Genomic DNA, 20204 nt, shown 5'->3' on the forward strand with positions numbered 1-20204 from the left:
CAGCAGGGAGCCTGCTCTGCCTGCCACTCCCCCTGCTTGTGCTCTCTCTCTCTGACAAATAAATAAAATCTTTAAAAAAAAAAAAAAGAAAAGAAACTTCCAGACATCATTCCATCTCTACATATCTCAGAAAGCATCTCTTAAAAATATGGACATTTTCTTACATAATCACAAGGCCATAATCATATCTAAAAAATTAACAATAATCCTTCAGTATCAACTAATATCCAGTCCATAATCAAATATCAAGTGTTGAAAAAGGTTCACATACTGTATATAAACACTGCACTCTAGCTGGTAAATTTACTTCTCATGGGGTATATGGGTTAACAATTCTGAAACCAGTTTATATGTATACTGGGGTTGATTTAATAAATAAATGTATAATGGATGTTGGGATCCAGGGTTCTCACTGTCAGAAAGAAGACAGGAAGAAAGCAAGAAGGAAAGCCTAGAATGAATGCTGTGGTAATGGTTAGAATTGGAGACATCAGTATGAACTCATGTTTAACTTAACACATATGTAGATAAAAAGAAACAATGACAGACATGTGTGTATACATGAATTTGTATACATACATATATTACCTAGGCTGTCCACTGAGAGGGCCTAGAAGCAATGACATCCCTGTAGGAATGGTCACACCTTGTGCTCAGATTTTGGTTTCAAAATACCATTCTCCAATAAAAGCAACCAAGGATCCCTGGAGTAATGTCTGACACAAAATAAGTCTGGAGCATTTGTGTTACCAGAAAGGAAAGAAGTTTTAAAGGGTTGGAGGAGTCAACCTGAAAGAGTTCCCCAATAGCCAAATGGAATAATTAGAGCAATAAAATAGTGTGGTATTAGGTTAAAATCCAAAGTGTAAAATAAATATAGATGTGTCTATACTGATATAGATAAATGATTAAAAACATAACCGAATGGTGGAGTAGAAACAACTCTTCTTTACAGAAGAATTCCAAATAAGGTATGTAGATATTCTTCCTTATAGGAGGTGGTGCTTAAGGGCACTTGCGTCTATGTGGTATTCTTTTTTTTTTTTTTAAGATTTTATTTATTTTAGAGAGAGAGCACATGAACACAAGCAGGTGTAGAAGCAGAGGGAGAGGGACAAGCAGACTCTGGACTGAGCACAGAGCCTGATGCAGGGCTCTATCTCACAACCCTGAGATCATGACCTGAGCCAAAATCAAGAGTGGGATTCTTAACTGACTGAGCCATGCAGGAGCCCCTGTGTGGTATTCTTTTTAAAACTGTGTCATCACAATGTTGTGCAATCATCACCTCTAGTTCCAGAATTTTTCACCCCCTCAAACAAATTCTGTACTCATTAAGCAATAACTCCAATTCTCTCCTCCCAGTCCATGCTAACTTCTAATCTACTTTCTCTATGAATTTGACTATTCTAGATATTTCATATAAGCAGAATCATACAATATTTGTCCTTTTTACAAAAAAGATTTTATTTTGGGGCACCTGGGTGACTCAGTCTGTTAAGCATCTGCCTTCAGCTCAGTTTGAGCTCCACGTCTGGCTCCCTGCTCAGCATGGAGTCTGCTTCTCCCTCTCTCCTGCCCCTCACCCCACTCATGTGCACACACTCTCTTACCCCCTCTCTCGAATAAATATTTCTCTCACTCTCTCTCTTGGATAAATTTATTTGAGAGAGAGAGAGAGAGAAGGAACAGGTGGAGGGGCAGAGGGAGAGGGAGAATCAGACTCCATGCTGAGCAGGGAGCCCAACCTGGGGCTCAATCCCAGGACCCTGGGATCATGACCTGAGCTGAAGGCAGATGCTTAACTGACTGAATAACCCAAGCGTCCCAATATTTATCCTTTTACGCCTGGTTCATTTCACTTAGCATGTTTCCAAGTTTTCTTCATGTTGTGGGATGTATCAGAACTTCATTCCTTTTTGTGGCTGAATAATATTCCACTATATGGGTATAGCACATTGTTTATCCATTCATCTGTTGATGGACACTTGTGTGGTTTCCACCTTTTGGCTGTTGTGAGTAATGCTTCATTAATATTGTGAACATTGATGTGCAAGTGTCTGTTTGAGTCCCTGTTTTTTTTTTTTTTTAAGATTTTATTTATTTATTTGACAGAGAGAGACACAGCAAGAGAGGGAACACAAGCAGGGCGAGGGGGAGAAGGAGAAGCAGGCTTCCCGCCTAGCAGGGAGCCCGATGTGGAGCTCGATCCCAGGACTCTGGGATCATGACCTGAGCCAAAGGCAGACGCTTAATGACTGAGCCACCCAGGCGCCCCTTGAGTCCCTGTTTTTGATACTTCAGGGCGTATACCTAGGAATGGAATTGCTGGGTCATGGTAAGGCAGTTCTATGTTTAACTTCTTGAGGAATCACCAGACTGTTTTCCAGCAAAGGCATCACTGTATATTCTCACCAGTAACATACCTGGGTTTCAATTTCTCCACATCCTCCCCAACTCTTGTTTTCCTTTTAAAAAATTATAGTCATCCTGGGGCGCCTGGGTGGCTCAGTTGGTTGAGCGACTGCCTTCGGCTCGGGTCATGATTCTGGAGTCCCGGGATCGAGTCCCGCATCGGGCTCCCTGCTCAGCGGGGGGTCTGCTTCTCCCTCTGCCCTCTTCCCTCTCGTGCTCTCTGTCTCTCATTCTCTCTCTCGCAAATAAATAAATAAAATCTTTAAAAAATAAATAAATAAAAAAAATAAAACACATAGTTTTAACCACTTTTTAAAAAAAAAAATTATAGTCATCCTAATAGAAGTGAAATGGTATCTCATTGCGGTTTTGATTTTCATTTCTACAATGAGGAATGATATTGAGCATTTTTTTCATGTGTCTATTGGCCATCTGTATCTTTTCTTTGTAGAAATATCTATTTAAATCATTTGCTGTTTTTTTTAAAGACTTTATTTATTTATTTAGGGAGAGAGTGAGCGAGCGGGGGAGGGAGTGTGGGAGGGGCAGAGGGAGAGAGAGAGAATCCCAAGCAGATTCCACACTGAGCACAGAGCCCAATGCGGGGCTTGATCTCGTGACCCCGAGGTCGTGACCTGAGCTGAAATCAAGAGTTGGATGCTTAACCAGTTGAGCCACCCAGGGGCCCTGCTCTGTTTTTAACAGAGTTGTTTGTCTTTTAGTTGTTGAGATGTAGAAGTTTTTTATATATTCTGGATATTAAACCTTTATCAAATATATCATTTGCAAATATTTTCTCCCATTCTGTGGATTGCCTTTTTGCTCTCTTGATAGTGTTCTTTGATACAAAGAAGTTAATTTTAATAAAGTACTATTTATTCATTTTTTTCTTTTGTTGCTTGTGTTTTTGTCATATTTAGAAAGCACCACCAAATCCAAGGCCATGAAGATTTTCCCTTATATTTTCTTCTAAGAGTTTCATAGTTTTTGCTATTACATTTAGATCTTTGATCCATTTTTAGTTAATTTTTGTATATAGCATAAGGTAAGGGTCCAACTTTATTCTTTTTCATGTGCATATCCAGTTTTCCCAGCACTATTTACTGAAAAGATTATTCTTTCCCCCTATTGAATGGTCTTAGCATCCTTGTTGAAAATCAATTGACCATTGATGTGAGGGTTTATTTCTGGATTCTGAATTCTATTCCATGGTCCATATGTTTACCCTTATGCCAGCACCACTTACCTTTGTAGTAAGTTTTGAAATTGGGAAATGTGAGTTCTCCAACTTTCTTCTTTTTCAAGATTGTTCTGGTTATTCCGGATCCTTTGAAATTCCATATGAATTTTAGGATGGGCTTTTCAATTTCTGCAAAAAATACCATTGGCATTTTGATAGGGATTGTATTGAATTTGTGTATTGCTTTGGGTAGAATTATCAACAATGTTAAGTAGTTTTCCATGTACAAGTCTTGCACCTCTTTGGTTAAATTTATTCCCAAGTATTTTATTATTTTTGGTCCTATCATAAATGGAATTGTTCTTGTATAGACAGCTGATTTTTTGACAAAGGCAATTAAGTTGAGAAAGATAATCTTTTCAATGGATGGTTCTGGAACAACTGGATGTCCACATGCAGAAAACAAAAACAAAACAACACACACATACACATGAAAGAACTTTAATCCATACCTCATACCATATAGAAAAATTAACTTGAAATGAGGCATATTCCTAAATATAAATTCAAAACTATATAGTTTAGATTTCTAGAAGAAAACATGGGAAACTTTTTGTGACCTTGGGTTAGGCAAAGATATCTTAGATATGACACCAAAAAATGCTCCATAAAAGAACAAATTGATAAACTGGACTTTATCAAAAATAAAACCTACTTTTCAAAAACCACTATTAAGAGAGACTGAAAAGACAAGCCACAAACTGGGCATATATCTGATGAAGGAGTTTCTTCAGAATATATGAAGAAGTCTCAAAATCAATAATAAAAAAAAAACAATTAAAAATGGGCAAAAGATTTGGACACTTCACCAAAAATATATATACAAATGGCAAATAAGCACATGAAAAGATGTTCCCCATTATTAGTCATGAGGAAAGCACAAATTAAACCACAATAAGGTACTACTACATACCTATTAGAATCATTAAAATTAAAAAGACTGAACATACTAAGTGCTAGCAATAACATGGAGTACCCGAAATTCTCATACATTGCTGGTGGGAATGTAAAATGGTACAACCTCTTTGGAGAAGTTTGGCAGTTTCTTCAAAAGTTAAACATATACTTACCACACCTACTACATGATCTAGCCATTCAGCTTCTAGGAAATTACCCAAAGAAAAGAGAGCATAGGTGCAAAGATTTGTGCATGAACATTTATAGCAGCTTTATTTGTAATAGCTCCCAACTGGAAACAACTCAAATGTCCATCAACAGATAAATGGATAAACAAATTGTAGTATATACATACTGCTCAGTATAAAGTGAAATGTGAAATGAAGTAAAGTGAAATACTAGTCAGCAACAAAAATGAAAGAACTATTGAGGGGCACCTGGGTGGCTCAGTCATTTAAGCAGAGTTAATTTTTCTATATGTTGGCGAGGATGCGGAGAAAGGGGAACCCTCCTACACTGTTGGTGGGAATGCAAGCTGGTGCATCCACTCTGGAAAACAGTATGGAGGTTCTTCAAAAAGTTGAAAATAGAGCTACCCTATGACCCAGCAATTGTACTACTGGGTATTTACAGATGTAGTGATCTGAAGGGGCACCTGCACCCCAATGTTTAGAGCAGCAATGTCCACAATAGCCAAACTATGGAAAGAGCCCAGATGTCCATCGACAGATGAATGGATAAAGAAAATGTGGTATATATATATATATGTATACACACATCTATACACATATACACAATGGAATACTATACAGCCATCAAAAATGAAATCTTGCCATTTGCATTGACGTGGATGGAACTACAGGCTAAGTGAAATAAGTCAATCAGAGAAAAACAATTATCATATGATCTCACTGATATGTGGAATTTAAGAAACAAAACAGAGGATCATAGGGGAAGAGAGGAAAAAATGAAACAAGATGAAACCAGAGAGAGAGAGACAAACCATAAGAGACTCCGGCTTTTGGGGCGCCTGGGTGGCTCAGTCGTTAAGCGTCTGCCTTCGGCTCAGGTCATGATCCCAGGGTCCTGGGATCGAGCCCCGCATCGGGCTCCCTGCTCAGCGGGAAGCCTGCTTCTCTCTCTCCCACTCCCCCTGCTTGTGTTCCCTCTCTTGCTGTGTCTCTCTCTGTCAAATAAATAAATAAAATCTTAAAAAAAAAAAAAAAAGAGACTCTGGCTTTTGTGCACATATGTATGCACACACATGCACACACACACACACACATTTTTTAATCATGTTAAGGAAACATCCACTGATTTCTACTTCAATGAGATTTTAAATCAGAAATGGATGTGAATTATGACAAATGTTACAGCATTATGGCAACCATGGAGATGATCATGATATTTCTTATTAGAAATATTATTATAAATTACATTCATGGATTTCCTAATATGGAACCATTATTTCATTCCTGTAATGAACATCACTTGGTCATAATGTATACTTTTTAAAATGTGTTGTTGGATTCTATTTGCTAATATCTTATTTAAAGATCTTTGTATCCATATTCTCAAGTAAGACAGTTCTGTTGTTTTATGTGTGTATGCAATCTTTTTCATTTTTTGCTATCAATGTTAAGTTCATTTCATAAAAAATGTATTTATTTTTTTAAAAGATTTTATTTATTTATTTGAGAGAGAAAAGCAGACTCCCCACTGAGCAGGGAGCCTGATCATAAGAAAATTTTAAAAGTCTCCTTTTTCTATGACCCAGAATATTTGAGTAGAATTAAGATTATATTTAGAAAAGCCATTTATGTGATGGTTTGAGTTGTGAGCTGAACTAATCACTTATTTTATGGAACACCATTTTTACTTGAAAGAACAACTAACAAACTATAGTTATTCTGACAGGTATTTGGTAGACATTTTCTCAAAAATAAACAAAATGAGCTGTCACTTCAAGGAAAACAGTGACAGTATTTGTTGCCAATGATAAAATTTAAGCTTTCAGACAAAAATTAGAATTTTGGAAAACTTGTATCTGCAACTGTGAGCCTGACAACTTCCCAATATTCAAAGATTCTTCTAATGAAATAGGTAGTAATATTAACAAAAATAATTTTTAAAAATTATATAATAAAATGTGTCAATATTTATTATTGTATAATGAAATATGTCAATGTGTATAACTCAGTGAACCAATATTTTCTAAATGACTGGTTTGGTTTAACATAAGATGTTACACATTCATTAATAGGGTGTTAGATCCCACATCACAACTAGCTTTTAACAAACTCCCACTTGAACCTTGGTGGAGTGTCAAAGAAAAATTTTCACAATTACCTGAATAGGCTATTAAAATACTATTGCCTCTTCTAATTAAATTTTTGTGTGAGCCCAGATCTTCTTCACACATTTCAACCAAAACAACATATTGCAACAGAATGGATGTAGAAGCAGATGCACAAGCCCAGCTGCTTTCTATAAAGTTAGATAGTAAGAGATCATAAAACTGTAAAACAATGCCACTCTTCTCACTAGTTTTTATTTTGGAAAATATAATTTTTTCATAGGTTATATTACTACTTAATGGGCTTATTATTATTGTTTTCAAATGAATTAATAAATACTTTTTAAATGTCTTGGTTTGAATCGCCAATACCATTAATACTGATAGATACAATCCACATAAACAAAGGTTTTTTGGGAAGAGGGTCTTCAATAATTTTTAAAAGGTAAAGGAGTTCTGAGGCCAAAAAGTTTGAGAACCACTGCTTAGTGGAAAGCTCATGTTCACATTTTTTGTCAGCAGTCTTTATACTTGAACACAATGTAAGGAGAAACAAAGTTCTTGGATCATATTTTCTTTGTGAAAATCTTGAAAATGCTGCCTCATTGCTTCTAGAATAAAGTGCTGCTGTAGAGAAAGAAGTCTGATGTCAATATACTTTTCTTCCCCTTATAAGAGACTAGTACTTTCTGTCTGTATGTTCATAGGGGTCTTTCTTTAAGACCAATCATTTTATTAGAAAATGTTTTGGTCTTGGGCGTCTGGGTGGCTCAGCTGGTTAAGCATCTGCCTTCGGTTCAGGTCATGACCCCAGGGTCCTGGGATGGAGTCCCATGTCCTGCTCCCTGCCCAGCGGGGAGCTTGCTTCTCCCTCTACCCCTCCCCCAGCTCGTGATCTCTCTCTCTCTCTCATGCTCTCTCTCTCTCAAATAAATAAAATCTTTTAAAAAAATGTTTTGGTTTTGACTGTTCTGGGTCAGTTTTCTCCTATATATGGTATGCCCTTTAGATATGTAGACTTAAGTCTTATTTTATTTCAGGAAAATTTGTTCCAAATTTTGTTTTAAATGTTTGTTCCAATACATTGCTCTCTGGTTTTCCTTGGAGGAATAAATGTGTGTGTGTGTGTGTGTGTGTGTGTAAAATCTCTTTTGCTTGTTTTCTGTATCTATCACTTTCTCTTAAAACATTTTACCTTTTTTTTAAAGAAAAACTATTCTCCTTTCAGCCATTAATTGTGCTTTCTCATTCTTTTATTTCTGAAAAAAGTTATAAATTTTTTTCCTGAGATTTGTTGGTTCTTATTTAATATGTTCTCTATCCATATCACTTTTTAGCTTTTTTTCTGATTTATGCTATTCTTTCAAAACATCCATTATTTTACCTCACTAAAAAATGTTTGGTTGAAATTTTCATCTGCTCTGTGACCACATTTTTCTAGTGTGTTATTATCTATAGGAACATTATTAGGTTTACTCTTACCTTGTTTCCACAGTAACTTGTATGGCATTAGGCCATATGCCTCATTTGTTCCCATTCTTAAACGGGGTAAATTTTCCTCAACTACCAAGTAGGGGCACCCTTGCCTCTCGCCAGCTCCCGCGAGCCCAACTTTCCCGCTCAGTACGCGGCCGTGGGCTCCGCCCACGCCTCACGCACGCCCCAGGCCCCGCCCATTCAGCCCCCAGCTCGAGCCCCGCCCACGCCTCTCACGAGCCGTCGCGGCCACTCCCAGCCTCTTACCTCTGGCTGGTGCTAGCCTTGCTGTGTATTTTCCCGCCATTTGCAGCTCTTCGTGAGGAGAACTGGATGATTTCGGTGAGATCCCAGGGCCTCTGAGATCGTGGCGGCCAAGCGGGTAGAGAATGTAGCTAGAAAAGAACTACTGGTCGTGAGACTACTAAATCGCCATCACCTCTGGAAGTCCCGCAAGTCTTGCCCTCACAAGCCCTTAACTGCCCTTCTTGTAAGGGGTTTCCTGTGGACAACTCATTTGATTAACACTGTTGTCGCTGCCCTTATACAAAGCAGGGTATATATAGTGGGGCCTTTTCAGTAGTTCTTCAGACTCACCTCCTGGTAGAAGTTAGTGTATTGTGAGCAATAAATCGAAATCTAAAGCTCATGGCCGTGTATAATGCCTTTGCATTGAACTGATTATTCAGCAAGTTTTTATTGTGAATCTTTTTTGTGACAAAAATGTTAAAGTGTGGTGCAAACTAGCCATCATTCTTTTAGTGAACCTCTCCATAAGCTACTTAAAAACTCTTTTTAAAGAAAAGACTTAGGTGGAGAAGAAAATATTACCTTCTGTTTGGGTTATTTTCCTAATGTAATTTTCAAGGAAATCAAACTAATAGATATTATATTCTTAAATAACATATTCATGGAACGAAACGTGAATTCATTATATGTATGAACTAATTACAGCTCAATATGTTTCAGCTCACTTACGTTTTTTTAATGTGTTAAAACGTGAGTTTTTTTATTATGTCAATTTCTTCATTTAAAAATCTTACAAAGTCACATTTACATAATTATGTATCTCACCAATTATATGGATGGGATTAGTATTGGCAGAAAATACAGGATGTATGGTTGCCATCTCTAACACAAAGCCTTACTTGATGTGGTAGCAAGAGCCTGACACAGGGAGTAAGAAGACTTGAGTTCTAATCCTAGAGCTGATGTTAACTAAAGATGGAACTTCGGACAAGTCATTGAATTTCAGTGAGCATCTAGTATATCTTTTGAAAAATGATGGGATTGGACAAAATGTTAAATGATTTTTGAAGCCCTTTCCAGATCTATGATTCTGAGTGTCTGTAGAGTAGAAGGGAAAGTGTACAAGCTGAGGCAACATTATCATTCACAAACCATGTTTCCCTTAGATAAAATATGTCCCGAGTGGCTAATATGAGATCTATTATTTGGTCCACTATTTCCTCCTTGCTCCACCTCACTGTATCACAGGGAACTATTAGGAAAGAAATGGATGGGTTTGTTTTTTTTTTAAGATTTTTTTTTCTGATTACAAATTAGTACATGAATTAATCCAGAAAACTTGGAAAACAATAAAAAATGTAAAGGTCACACACACACACACACACACACACACACACACATCATCTCACCATTCAAAAAAAAAATCTCATTGTCCCATTACTTTTCTAAATATATATGTATTTTTTCTTCTTTAAAAATGGTATAACATAGTTTGTGGTCTGCTTTTTTTCACTTCAGAGGTGTATGTACTTCTGTATAACCAACTGGAATACCCACAATAATAGTGCCTATATCCCCAAAAGATAACAGAAGCTAAGCAAACATTGTTACATAGATTTTGGAACAGCTATAATTATATTATGCTCCAGGTTATTTTTCCTCTTTCTCTTTGTCTGTTCCAGAATGGATTGGTTTCACTGCAACCAGTGTTTCCGAAAAGAGGGGGACCATTTCTTTGTCACCAGCTGTGGCCATATTTTCTGTAAAAAGTGTGTGACTCTGGGTGAGTGCCTTAACTGTTTTCAGATTCAGGCAAAAATGTTTTTAATCTAGAAATAATGATTAGCCATTTCTCTGTGTGACTTGGGATAAAAATCACATATTGGGCCAAAGTTAGTATGGATACAGTAGGAAGCCGTTGATTATGGAAATTTGAGGCACCCATTAATAAAGAATAATTTAGCAAATGGAATATCTACTACTTGAACACCAAAAGTACTTGTCAGTGTTTTAAGACCTGTGACAGGGAAAGCCACAAGGTTATCGGACTAATTAGAGAATAGAGAAAAAAATAAGTGTAATGAATAGGAATTGGGGAAAATTTGGTTGATAACAAGAGTCATTTCTGATGGGAAGTGGTCTAGCCTGTGAAATCAATTTGATTAGAAATGATGATGATGATGAAGATGATAATGGTGGTGGTGGTGGTAGTGATACATTTGCAATTTAAAAAGTATTTTCCAGGGAGCCTGGGTGGCTCAGTCAGTTAGGCATCTGCCTTCAGCTCAGGTCATAATCCCGGAGTCCCAGGATCAAGCCCCATGTCGGGCTCCCTGCTTTGCGGGGAGTCTGCTTCTCCATCTGCCCCTCACCCCACTGGTGTTCTCTCTCTCTCTCCCTCTCTCTCAAATAAATAAATAAAATATTAAAAAAATAAAATAAAAAGCATTTTCCAGGGGCGCCTGGATAGCTCAGTCGGTTGAGCGTTCAACTCTTGATTTCGGCTTAGGTCATGATCTCAGGGTCCTGGGATTGAGCCCCAAATTGGGCTCCCTGCTCAGCGGGAAATCTGCTTGTCTCCCTCTCCTTCTCCCTCTGCCCCTGTCCCCGCTCGTGTTCTCTCTCTCTCTAAAATAAAGAAAGAAATCTTTAAAAAAAAATAAAAAGTATTTTCCACATGTATGAATTTTATGTATCCTTACCACAGTCCCAGGAGGTAGTTATTAGTAGACCCATTTACAAATGAGGAATAGTTCAGATAGGATAAGTGATTTGACCAACTTCTTGCAGCTATTAAGTCTTAGAAATGAGACTTGAATTTAAGGTTTTTTTTTTTCATGCTAAAATGCATACAAGGTATAGAAATAGCCCAGAAGAGGGACTTAGGATAGGGTGCTTTGATCAGGGAAAGATTTCATAGAAGAGCTGTTGCTTCAGTAGAGTTTTGAATAATAAACTGGAGTTGCCAAGTGGATAAGGCAGGGAAGATCATTCTAGTTTAAGAGAACAGTATGTATAAAGGCATACCACATTATAAACCCTTATAAACCCATAATGCAGGGGGCTACACACCATTAGGATTGGTAAAGCATAGAGAATAAAGTAAGAAATGGTTAAGAGATGAGGCTAGAGAGGTAGGCAATGGCCAGATGATGGAAAGTTCTATCTACAAGACTGAAGAGCCTGAACTTTATCAACTGCAGGTGATAGAGAGCTGGGGAAGTTTCTTTGTTTTGTATTTTGTACTTGCTAGCTCAATCTGGCAATAATATGGAGGGAAGACTAGGAAAAACCTTTAGTCCTCAAGGAAAGAAGAGGGAGGTTACTAGCCTCTGGAGAAGCTTTTTTTCTTTATATGGATCTCGTGACCCTTTTAACTTACCTGCTAAAGTAACAAAACTGTTTACTATGGTAACAGCAGCTCACCTTGGAGAGGTTTGTCTCAGTGAAGCCTATGTCATGTGATGTTTTCTCTTGATGTGGCATTTATCTTAATCAATAACCAGCACCACTACTAAAATTTAGAGAAAGATTAGGAATTTTAATTTTTACATCTTTCAGATTGGGTTAATTAGAGAATGAGAGCAGGAGAGCTTCAAAGCAAGTTCCAGGAATATTAACAAAGTGAGAACAGGGCAGGAATAATTGGGGAGTTTCTTATAGTATCTACAGTGTGCCTACTGTCAGGTAGATGGGGAAAAAAAAGAGCAACCTACAGTTGAAACCATTGGTACTCTTGTGTTCTTCCTAGTACTGTCATAAGTTTACTCTAGTACTTTTGCTGCCCCCTCATCTGCAGAAGAAAACTGGGAATTCATAAAGAGGGGATGGGTAGGGACGCCTGGGTGGCTCAGTCAATTAAGTGTTGGCTTGGGTTATGGTCTCAGGGTCTTGGGATCAAGCCCCATGTTGGGCTCCCAGGTCAGTGGGCAGTCTGCTGAAGAGTCTGTCTCCCTCTCTCTCTCTCTCTCTCTCCCTCCCTCCCTCTGCCCCTCCCCCAACGTGTGCACACTCTCTCTCTCTCAAAATAGATAATAAATCTTTTTTAAAAAAAGAGGAGATGGGTAGATCTACAGTGTGAAAGCCGTACTTGTCATCAACATACAAGTTTGGAAATACTGATTTTGAGAACAGAGCTCAAGATGATGTCCTTTTATAGTACAAAAATATCCTAAATTCAGTAAGAACCTGTTTCTTGCTAGCCTACTTGACTGTTACCATGTACTTTAGGAAGATCTTATCTCTTGCCCATAAGAACCAAACTTTTTTTCTCTTTCCCCCTAGAAAAATGTGCTGTTTGTGGAACTGCCTGCAAACATCTGGCTCTTTCTAATAATGTAAGTTTTTCTCCCCCTGCCACAAACCATCTTATCCCATTCCTGGTCTGTAGGAAGTATACAAGGAGTACAGTTAATGAGTGACTAAGCACTGAAATTTAAAAAAAAGAAAGAAAAGAAACAAAACTCACAGATAGCAATTGTAAAAAAGGGGGAAGGGGTTAAACAACAGATAGAATTATTTGTGGAGGCTGCTATAGAAGCATGAGGTAAGGAGGATTAGAACATAAAATTGACATCTCCTAGGACAGTGGTGAGCTTCCTCATACTTCTCATAGTGGAATAACACCAGATGCTTTAGAAAGAGTGATACAGCCTTTGCCATATTTGTCAGTATCTTATTTCATTCCATTGTGGATATGCTCAATGTTTGTCTTAATCTCTTCATAGCTGAAACCTCAGGAGAAGATATACTTCAAAAGCCCTGTGGAGACAGCTTTGCAGTATTTTAGTCACATCTCTCAGGTATGAGGAACAAAAATGAAGAAAATCAGATTCACCAGGCAAATTCTAATTGCATCTTATTTTTTTTAAATCAAAGATTCTCTTTGATTTATTTGTACACAGTATTTTTGTATTTGTACACAATGGAGAGAATTGACTGTTCATTTGCTTTCTTCCCTAATGATACAAATCTCAACAGTTAACTTTTTTACTGACCCAAAACCTGTGATAGACTGTAAAAACCACTATGTAGCTGATATCTTGCCTTATACTTCTTGGTTCTATTAAGTAATTTTTAAGAATAAAGAAGGCTCTAGGGATACCTGGGTGGCTCAGTTGGTTAAGTGTCTGACTCTCGATAATGGCTCAGCTCATGATCTCAGGATTGTAAGATCAAGCCTCACATCTGGCTCCACACTGGGCATGGAACCTGTTTAACATTCTCTCTCTCCCTCTCCCTCAGGTCCTCCCCCCCACCCCCAAAAAAGAATAAAGAAGGTCCTAGGAGCTTTATCATCTTTCTGTGCAATCTAATGAATCTTCTAAAAATTGCTTTGGATATATAGGCCTGACCCTGTAGTCAGTGGATTTAGTGGGCTAGCTCTCAAATTTTGCTTAAAGACCTATGTTCAAGATGGAATTTCTTGTCCCCCATTCTCATTTTTCAGTAACCTTTTTTAGTAATGCATATATATTTAATTATTTTCGTGTTTAGAATTGGTTGCCTGAATTTCAGAAAATATTTTTCTTTCCTGATGCATCATATATTTGCATACCGTTGACTTGGTCAAGATCAATAGGAATGTGGTAGGAAGTGGAAAGAAGACAGAATAACCATTTGAGAGTTCCCAAATTGTAAAAACTTTGGTTTTCTCCTTCCACTCTCCAGTTCTCCACTGAGATTATTTTATAGCTTAATGGGATTTCTATCTTGGCGTGTTTCTTGAGAAATTTTATCACTGTTTTTTCTTCTGTACTCTTACTTCTCATTCTTAGAAGAGTAGTCCTTTCCTTAATGTGAAGATGATCCTTTGTCATGTTCTGGCTGAAGATAGTAGATTTAATTTTTTGTTGGTGTCTCACCCTTCAATCCTAACTCTGGAAATAGAGGAAGGGGAATTAAAGCTTTCACTGCATTCTGCTTTTAGTTGCTTGGGTGAGCCATCATATTTGAGATATTATTTAACATTATAGGGAGATAAAATCTAGCTGAGACTCAAGGAGAAATGTAAACAAGGTCACATGAGCAAGAGAAAGAGCAGACTTTTGGTTAATAACTAAACTCAGGATTAGCTAATGATCAGTAGAGAAATTATATGTAGTCTGAATTCTAACCTGCCTAATCAAGAGACCAATTACACATGGTCAAATAATCAAGATAAAATAAATGGAAAGTGTCAGTTAATCATCACTTTAGTGAAGGGCCAATTTGGTGAAGTCAGCAATGTCTGAAAATGTGTTTTCCTAGTCTGTGAAGTTGAAAAACTGATCCAAATAATATCTAGATTGCCTCATTCAGGCCTCGGCTCAGATTTTTCTTTCTCAGTCAGACCTTTACTGACTCTCATATATCAAATGGTAGCCCCAGCACTGTCTAATTCTTACCCTGCTTTATTTTTCATCATAGCTCTTCTCTCTAACATTATATACTTATTTATTGTCTGAATCCTGCACTGGAATGTAGGCTCCATAAATTCAGAGATTTGGTAGGTTTTGTTTGTTGTTATATACCCAGCTCTTTGGATAGTTCTTAATATGTAATAGACACTCAAAAATTATTAAATGATTGAATGGCATATTGATCTAAATATCCACTTGTGTTTTAATCATCCCAGATCTCTGTAATGACCTGCCAAGGGCATTTTTCTGCTGTACTACTCCATGGCCAATAGTTAAAACTTCCTGTTTTGAAATCTTTACTCACCTCTAGATAAAACTATCTAAGTATCTTTGGGGATTAGAGAGCCTCCTATAGACCTGTAAGCTTTCTTCTAATCCCAGGTCATAGACTGCACCCTTATCCATAACTAGTCATCTTTCAAATGCATCCAGTAATTGTTCCTTTTTCAGTAAAGCCTTCCCTGATTCCTGTAGGCAGATTTTTGCACTGTCCTTTGTAATCCTATAACCCTTGCTCTTTCTTACCTCTGCAAAAGTGTTTTAATTTATTTGTTCTTATGTCTGTTTCTCTCCCTTAACCGAAACTTTTGAAAGGCAGGTATCAACTTTGTATTGCCCAATGGCTAATGAGGTACCTGGCACAAATTAAGTGAATAAGAAATGTTTGTTAAATGAATGAATGCACATTAAGGCTGGGAGGGAGGTGGAAATGGTTCAAGGTGAGGTCAGAGAGAGAGGCTTGAACCTATATATAGGGACTTGTAGGCCATGGTAAGGAATTTAGATTTTCTTCTAAGTGACAGTGGACACCATTGAAGGGTTTTAAGCACAGAAATGGCATTATCTGATATATAATTTTAAAAGGGAATCTGGCTGCTGAGTGGAGAATGGACCGTAGAGAAGTTAAGAGTAGAAGCAGGGAGACCACGTAAGGGGCTATGGGAGAAATCTAAGTAAGACTTCTTGAGCTAAAATGGTAGCAATAGAAATGGAGAGGGGTAATCAAATCTGAGATGTTTTCTAGGAAGAACTGGTAGAACCATTGTTGATTTGAATGTGGAAGATGAGAAAGAGAAAGGATTTGAGGAAGACATTTGGGTTTTTGTCTTGAGCAAAACAAGACAAATTTATGGGATGATTATACTCTTTTTTTTTTTTTAAAGATTTTATTTATTTATCTGACAGGTAGAGAGACAGCGAGAGAGGGAACACAAGCAGGAGGAGTGGGAGAGGGAGAAGCAGGTCTCCCGCTGAGCCAGGAGCCCGATGCGGGGCTCGATCCCAGGACCCTGGGATCATGACCTGAGCCGAAAGCAGACGCTTAACGACTGAGCCACCCAGGCGCCCCAGGATGATTATACTCTTTACCAAGGCTGAAAAGACCTTTTGAGGGAAAATACCATTTTGGATGTATTAGGTTACAGATGCTTGTTAGGGCTCCAGGAGGAGAAATCACAAAGGTGGATAAAGTTACTATTCTGAAGCTCAGGACACAGGTCAAGGATAGAGATATAAATATGGAACTCATTAGGATATAAATTGTTTTTAAAGCCTTGGGACTGGATGAGATCACCCAGGGAAGGAGCCCCTTCAACATTTAGTGATCAGGTAGAGGAGGAAGAGAAGTTAGCAAAGAGTAGCAGTGAGTGAGTGGAAGCAAGGAGAGTATGGTATCACAGAAACTAAGAAAGGGAAATGTTTCAGGAAGGAAGAAATGACCGGCTGGGTCAAATGCTGTTGAGACATGAAGATGAGGGCAAAGGAGGGAGGACTGGATTTGGCAACCTGAGGATTATTGATGACACTCACAAAAGCATTTTGTGGAGAGTCTTGAGAAAGAGAAACACATTGGATTGCATTGGTAGGTATGTGTCTACATTCTGTCCACTTCTTCACCTCCCAGACCCTCTGCAGTCTGGCTTCATTTAGACTATGTCACTGAAATTGCTCTTGCTAAGGATATTAACAGCTTCCTTGTTATCAAACCCAATGGATACTTTTTTGTTGTTGTTACTGTACTTGATTTCTTAGCAGCAGTCTAGGCCCACTCTCTCCCCCTTAAAATATTCTTTCTTTGGCTATTGTAACCAACTTCTTTCTCTCTTTTGTATTTATCTTCCTCTGTCCATCTCTTGAATAGTTATATTTCTCAGGTTCTATACTAGACACTTACACTCTCCATGGATAATCTCATTCACTCCCATGCTTCAGTTATCATCGACATAGGGATCACTTCCAATTCTATTATGTCCAGTAAAGATCTCAGCTTAAATGGAGCCTTCTCTGACTGCTGTATTTAAAATGGGTACCTCCCCTTTATTCTCTGTCCTAGAGACCTTTTTTTTTTTTTAAGATTTATTTATTTATTTTAGGGAGAGAGGGAGAGAGAGCGTGAGAGTGGAGGGAGGGGCAGACGAAGAGGGAGAAGGAAAGAAGCAGACCAGTGAGCCTGAATCAGGGCTCCATCCCAGGACCTGAGATCGTGACCTGAGCTGAAATCAAGAGCCACCAAGGTGCCCCTGTCCTAGAAACCTTCTTGTTTCCTTAATAACACTTGGATAATTTGTAATTTTTGAGGTGTTTATTATATGTTCCATAGACTGTAAGCTCCACAGAGGCAGAGACTGGCTTTGTTTTGTTCATCATTGTATCCCATGCAAAGATCACAGTTTAGCTACCTAGGAAGCACTCAGTAAATCTTTGCTGAATGAATGAGTGCTCCCTGCCCCCACCAACTTCAGGCATATATCCATTTGCTGACTTGATATTTTCACTAATTCCATATGTCCCAAACTTAACTCAGTATTCTTAACACCCCCTCCACCTGGCCCACCCTTCACGTACACACAGAATAGGCTACTCTTTCTATTTCTATCATGGTAAATAACTGCCATCCACAGAATGACCAAACCAAAAATCGATAAGTCATTCTTGATTCCTTCTTCTCTTTGCATTTCCTTTTTTTTTTTTTTTTTAAGATTTTTTATTTATTTGACAGAGAGAGACACAGCGAGAGAGGAAACACAAGCAGGGGGAGTGGGAGAGGGAGAAGCAGGCTTCCCCCCGAGCAGGGAGCCCAATGTGGGGCTCGATCCCAGGACCCTGGGACCATGACCTGAGCTGAAGGCAGACGCTCAACGACTGAGCCACCCAGGCGCCCTTCTCTTTGCATTTCCAATCCATTGTTAAATCATATTATCTCTGCCTGTCTAAAATACTTGAATCTTTCAGGGTGCCTTGGTGGCTCAGTTGGTTATGCATCCAACTCTTGATTTTGGCTCAGGTCATGATCTCAGGGTTGTGAGATCTAGTCCCATGTCGAGCTCCATGCTCAGCGCAGAGTCTGCTTGACATTCTCTCTCCCTGTCTCTCTGCCCCTCCCCCCACTCTTGTGTGCAAGTGCACTTCCTCCCCCGCCAAAATAAATAAATAAAATCTTAAAAAAAAAACCTTGAATCTTTCTACTTTATCCCCAGCCTTCTAGTTCAATTCATCATTGTTTCTATCCTGGATTATTGTAGTAGCTTCCTAACAGATCTTTTGACCTCCAGTCTTTTCTTTTCATATCAGTTCTCCGTATTGAAGCCAGGAAATCATTCCTTTTTTTTTTTTTTTTTTTTTTTTAAGATTTTATTTATTTATTTGTGTGTGAGAGAGAGAATGAGCACAAGAGGGGGGAGGGTCAGAAGGAGAAGCCGACTCCTGACTGAGTGGGGATCCTGATGCTGGTCTCAATCCTGGGACTCCGGGATCATGACCTGAGCCAAAGGCAGTCGCTTAACGACTGAGCCATCCAGGTGCCCAAGATAGGAAATCATTCTAAATATAGGTATGATCAGGGGGTGCCTGGGTGGCACAGTCAGTTAATTGACCGACTCTTTTTTTTTTTTAAAGATTTTTTTTTATTTATTTGACAGAGAGAGAGACAGAGAGAGAGGGAACACAAGCGGGGGAGTGGGAGAGGGAGAAGCAGGCTTCCCGCCAAGCAGGGAGCCCGGATGCGGGGCTCGATTCCAGGACCCTGGGATCATGACCTGAGCCGAAGGCAGACGCTTAACCAACTGAGCCACCCAGGTGCTCCGATTTGCATACATTTTCTCCCATTCTTTGGGCCCATCCATCTTAAAATTAAGAACAATTAACCCCAATGTCCATTAAATAAATATAAATAGGAAGAACAGACAAAGTAGGACATTGAATAGAGTGGGAAATAGGAGAGATTAAAAGAAAAAGAGGGAAAGATATAAATTCACAAAAAAAAAATTCAGAGAAAAAGACAGAAATGGATATATAAAGACTTTCATAAATTTAGTGTTGGGGTTGATAAACTTTTTTTTTTTAATTTTTTTAATTAATTTTTTTAAAGATTTTATTTATTTATTTATTTGCCAGAGAGAAAGACAGAGAGAGAGGGAACACAGCAGGGGGAGTAGGAGAGAGAAGCAGGCTCCCCGCCGAGCAGGGAGTCCCACGCGGGGCCCGATCCCAGGACCCTGGGATTATGACCTGAGCTGAAGGCAGACATTTAACGACTGAGCCACCCAGGTGCCCCTTCTTTTTTCGCCCTGAAGATTTATTTATTTATTTTACAGAGAGAGAGCATGTGCTTCAGTGGGGGGAGGGGCAGAGGGAGAGAATCGTCAAGCAGACTCCCTGCTGAGCGCAGATCCCATGGGACTCCATCTCACAACCCATGAGATCATGACCCATGAGATCTTGACCTGAGCCAAAACCAAGAGTTGAACGCTCAACCAACTGAGCCACCCAGGCAACCTGATAAATGTTTTCTTTTTTTTTTTTTTAAAGATTTTTTATTTATTTATTTGAGAGAGAGAGAATGAGAGAGAGCAAGCACATGAGAGGGGAGAGGGTCAGAGGGAGAAGCAGACTCCCTGGTGAGCAGGGAGCCTGATGCGGGACTCGATCCAGAGACTCCAGGATCATGACCTGAGCCGAAGGCAGTCGCTTAACCAACTGAGCCACCCAGGCAACCTGATAAACTTTTTCTTAAAAGGCCAGTAAATATTTCAGGCTTTGCAGGCCATACAGTCTGTGTTGCAACTACTCAACTCTGCTGTTGTAGTACAGAAGCAGCACTAGACAGTATGTACACAAATGGTCATGGTGTTCCAGTAGACTTTATTTACAAAAACAGGCAGCTGGCCATGGTCAGTAGTTTGCTGACTTTGAGGTCATATGTTTTGCTACCATATACGTAAGTAATTACCAC

The 20204-nt window shown here is 38.7% G+C and overlaps 1 protein-coding gene across 2 annotated transcripts in view; it reads left to right on the forward strand.

Annotated features, from left to right (window-relative positions):
* The window catches only part of RNF212B (ring finger protein 212B), a 50057-nt gene that overhangs the window by 15471 nt on the left and 14382 nt on the right, over positions 1 to 20204 (forward strand). For both annotated transcript variants that reach the window (XM_036114854.2, XM_036114851.2), the window contains exons 2-4: positions 10256 to 10356; positions 12858 to 12910; positions 13301 to 13375. In XM_036114854.2, coding sequence (XP_035970747.1) covers positions 10257 to 10356; positions 12858 to 12910; positions 13301 to 13375 — 228 coding nt within the window. In that variant the 5' untranslated portion in view covers position 10256. The remainder of the gene's footprint in view (positions 1 to 10255; positions 10357 to 12857; positions 12911 to 13300; positions 13376 to 20204) is intronic.

This window comes from Halichoerus grypus, chromosome 8 (assembly GCF_964656455.1).
Source record: "Halichoerus grypus chromosome 8, mHalGry1.hap1.1, whole genome shotgun sequence".
Taxonomy (NCBI): Eukaryota; Metazoa; Chordata; class Mammalia; order Carnivora; family Phocidae; genus Halichoerus; species Halichoerus grypus.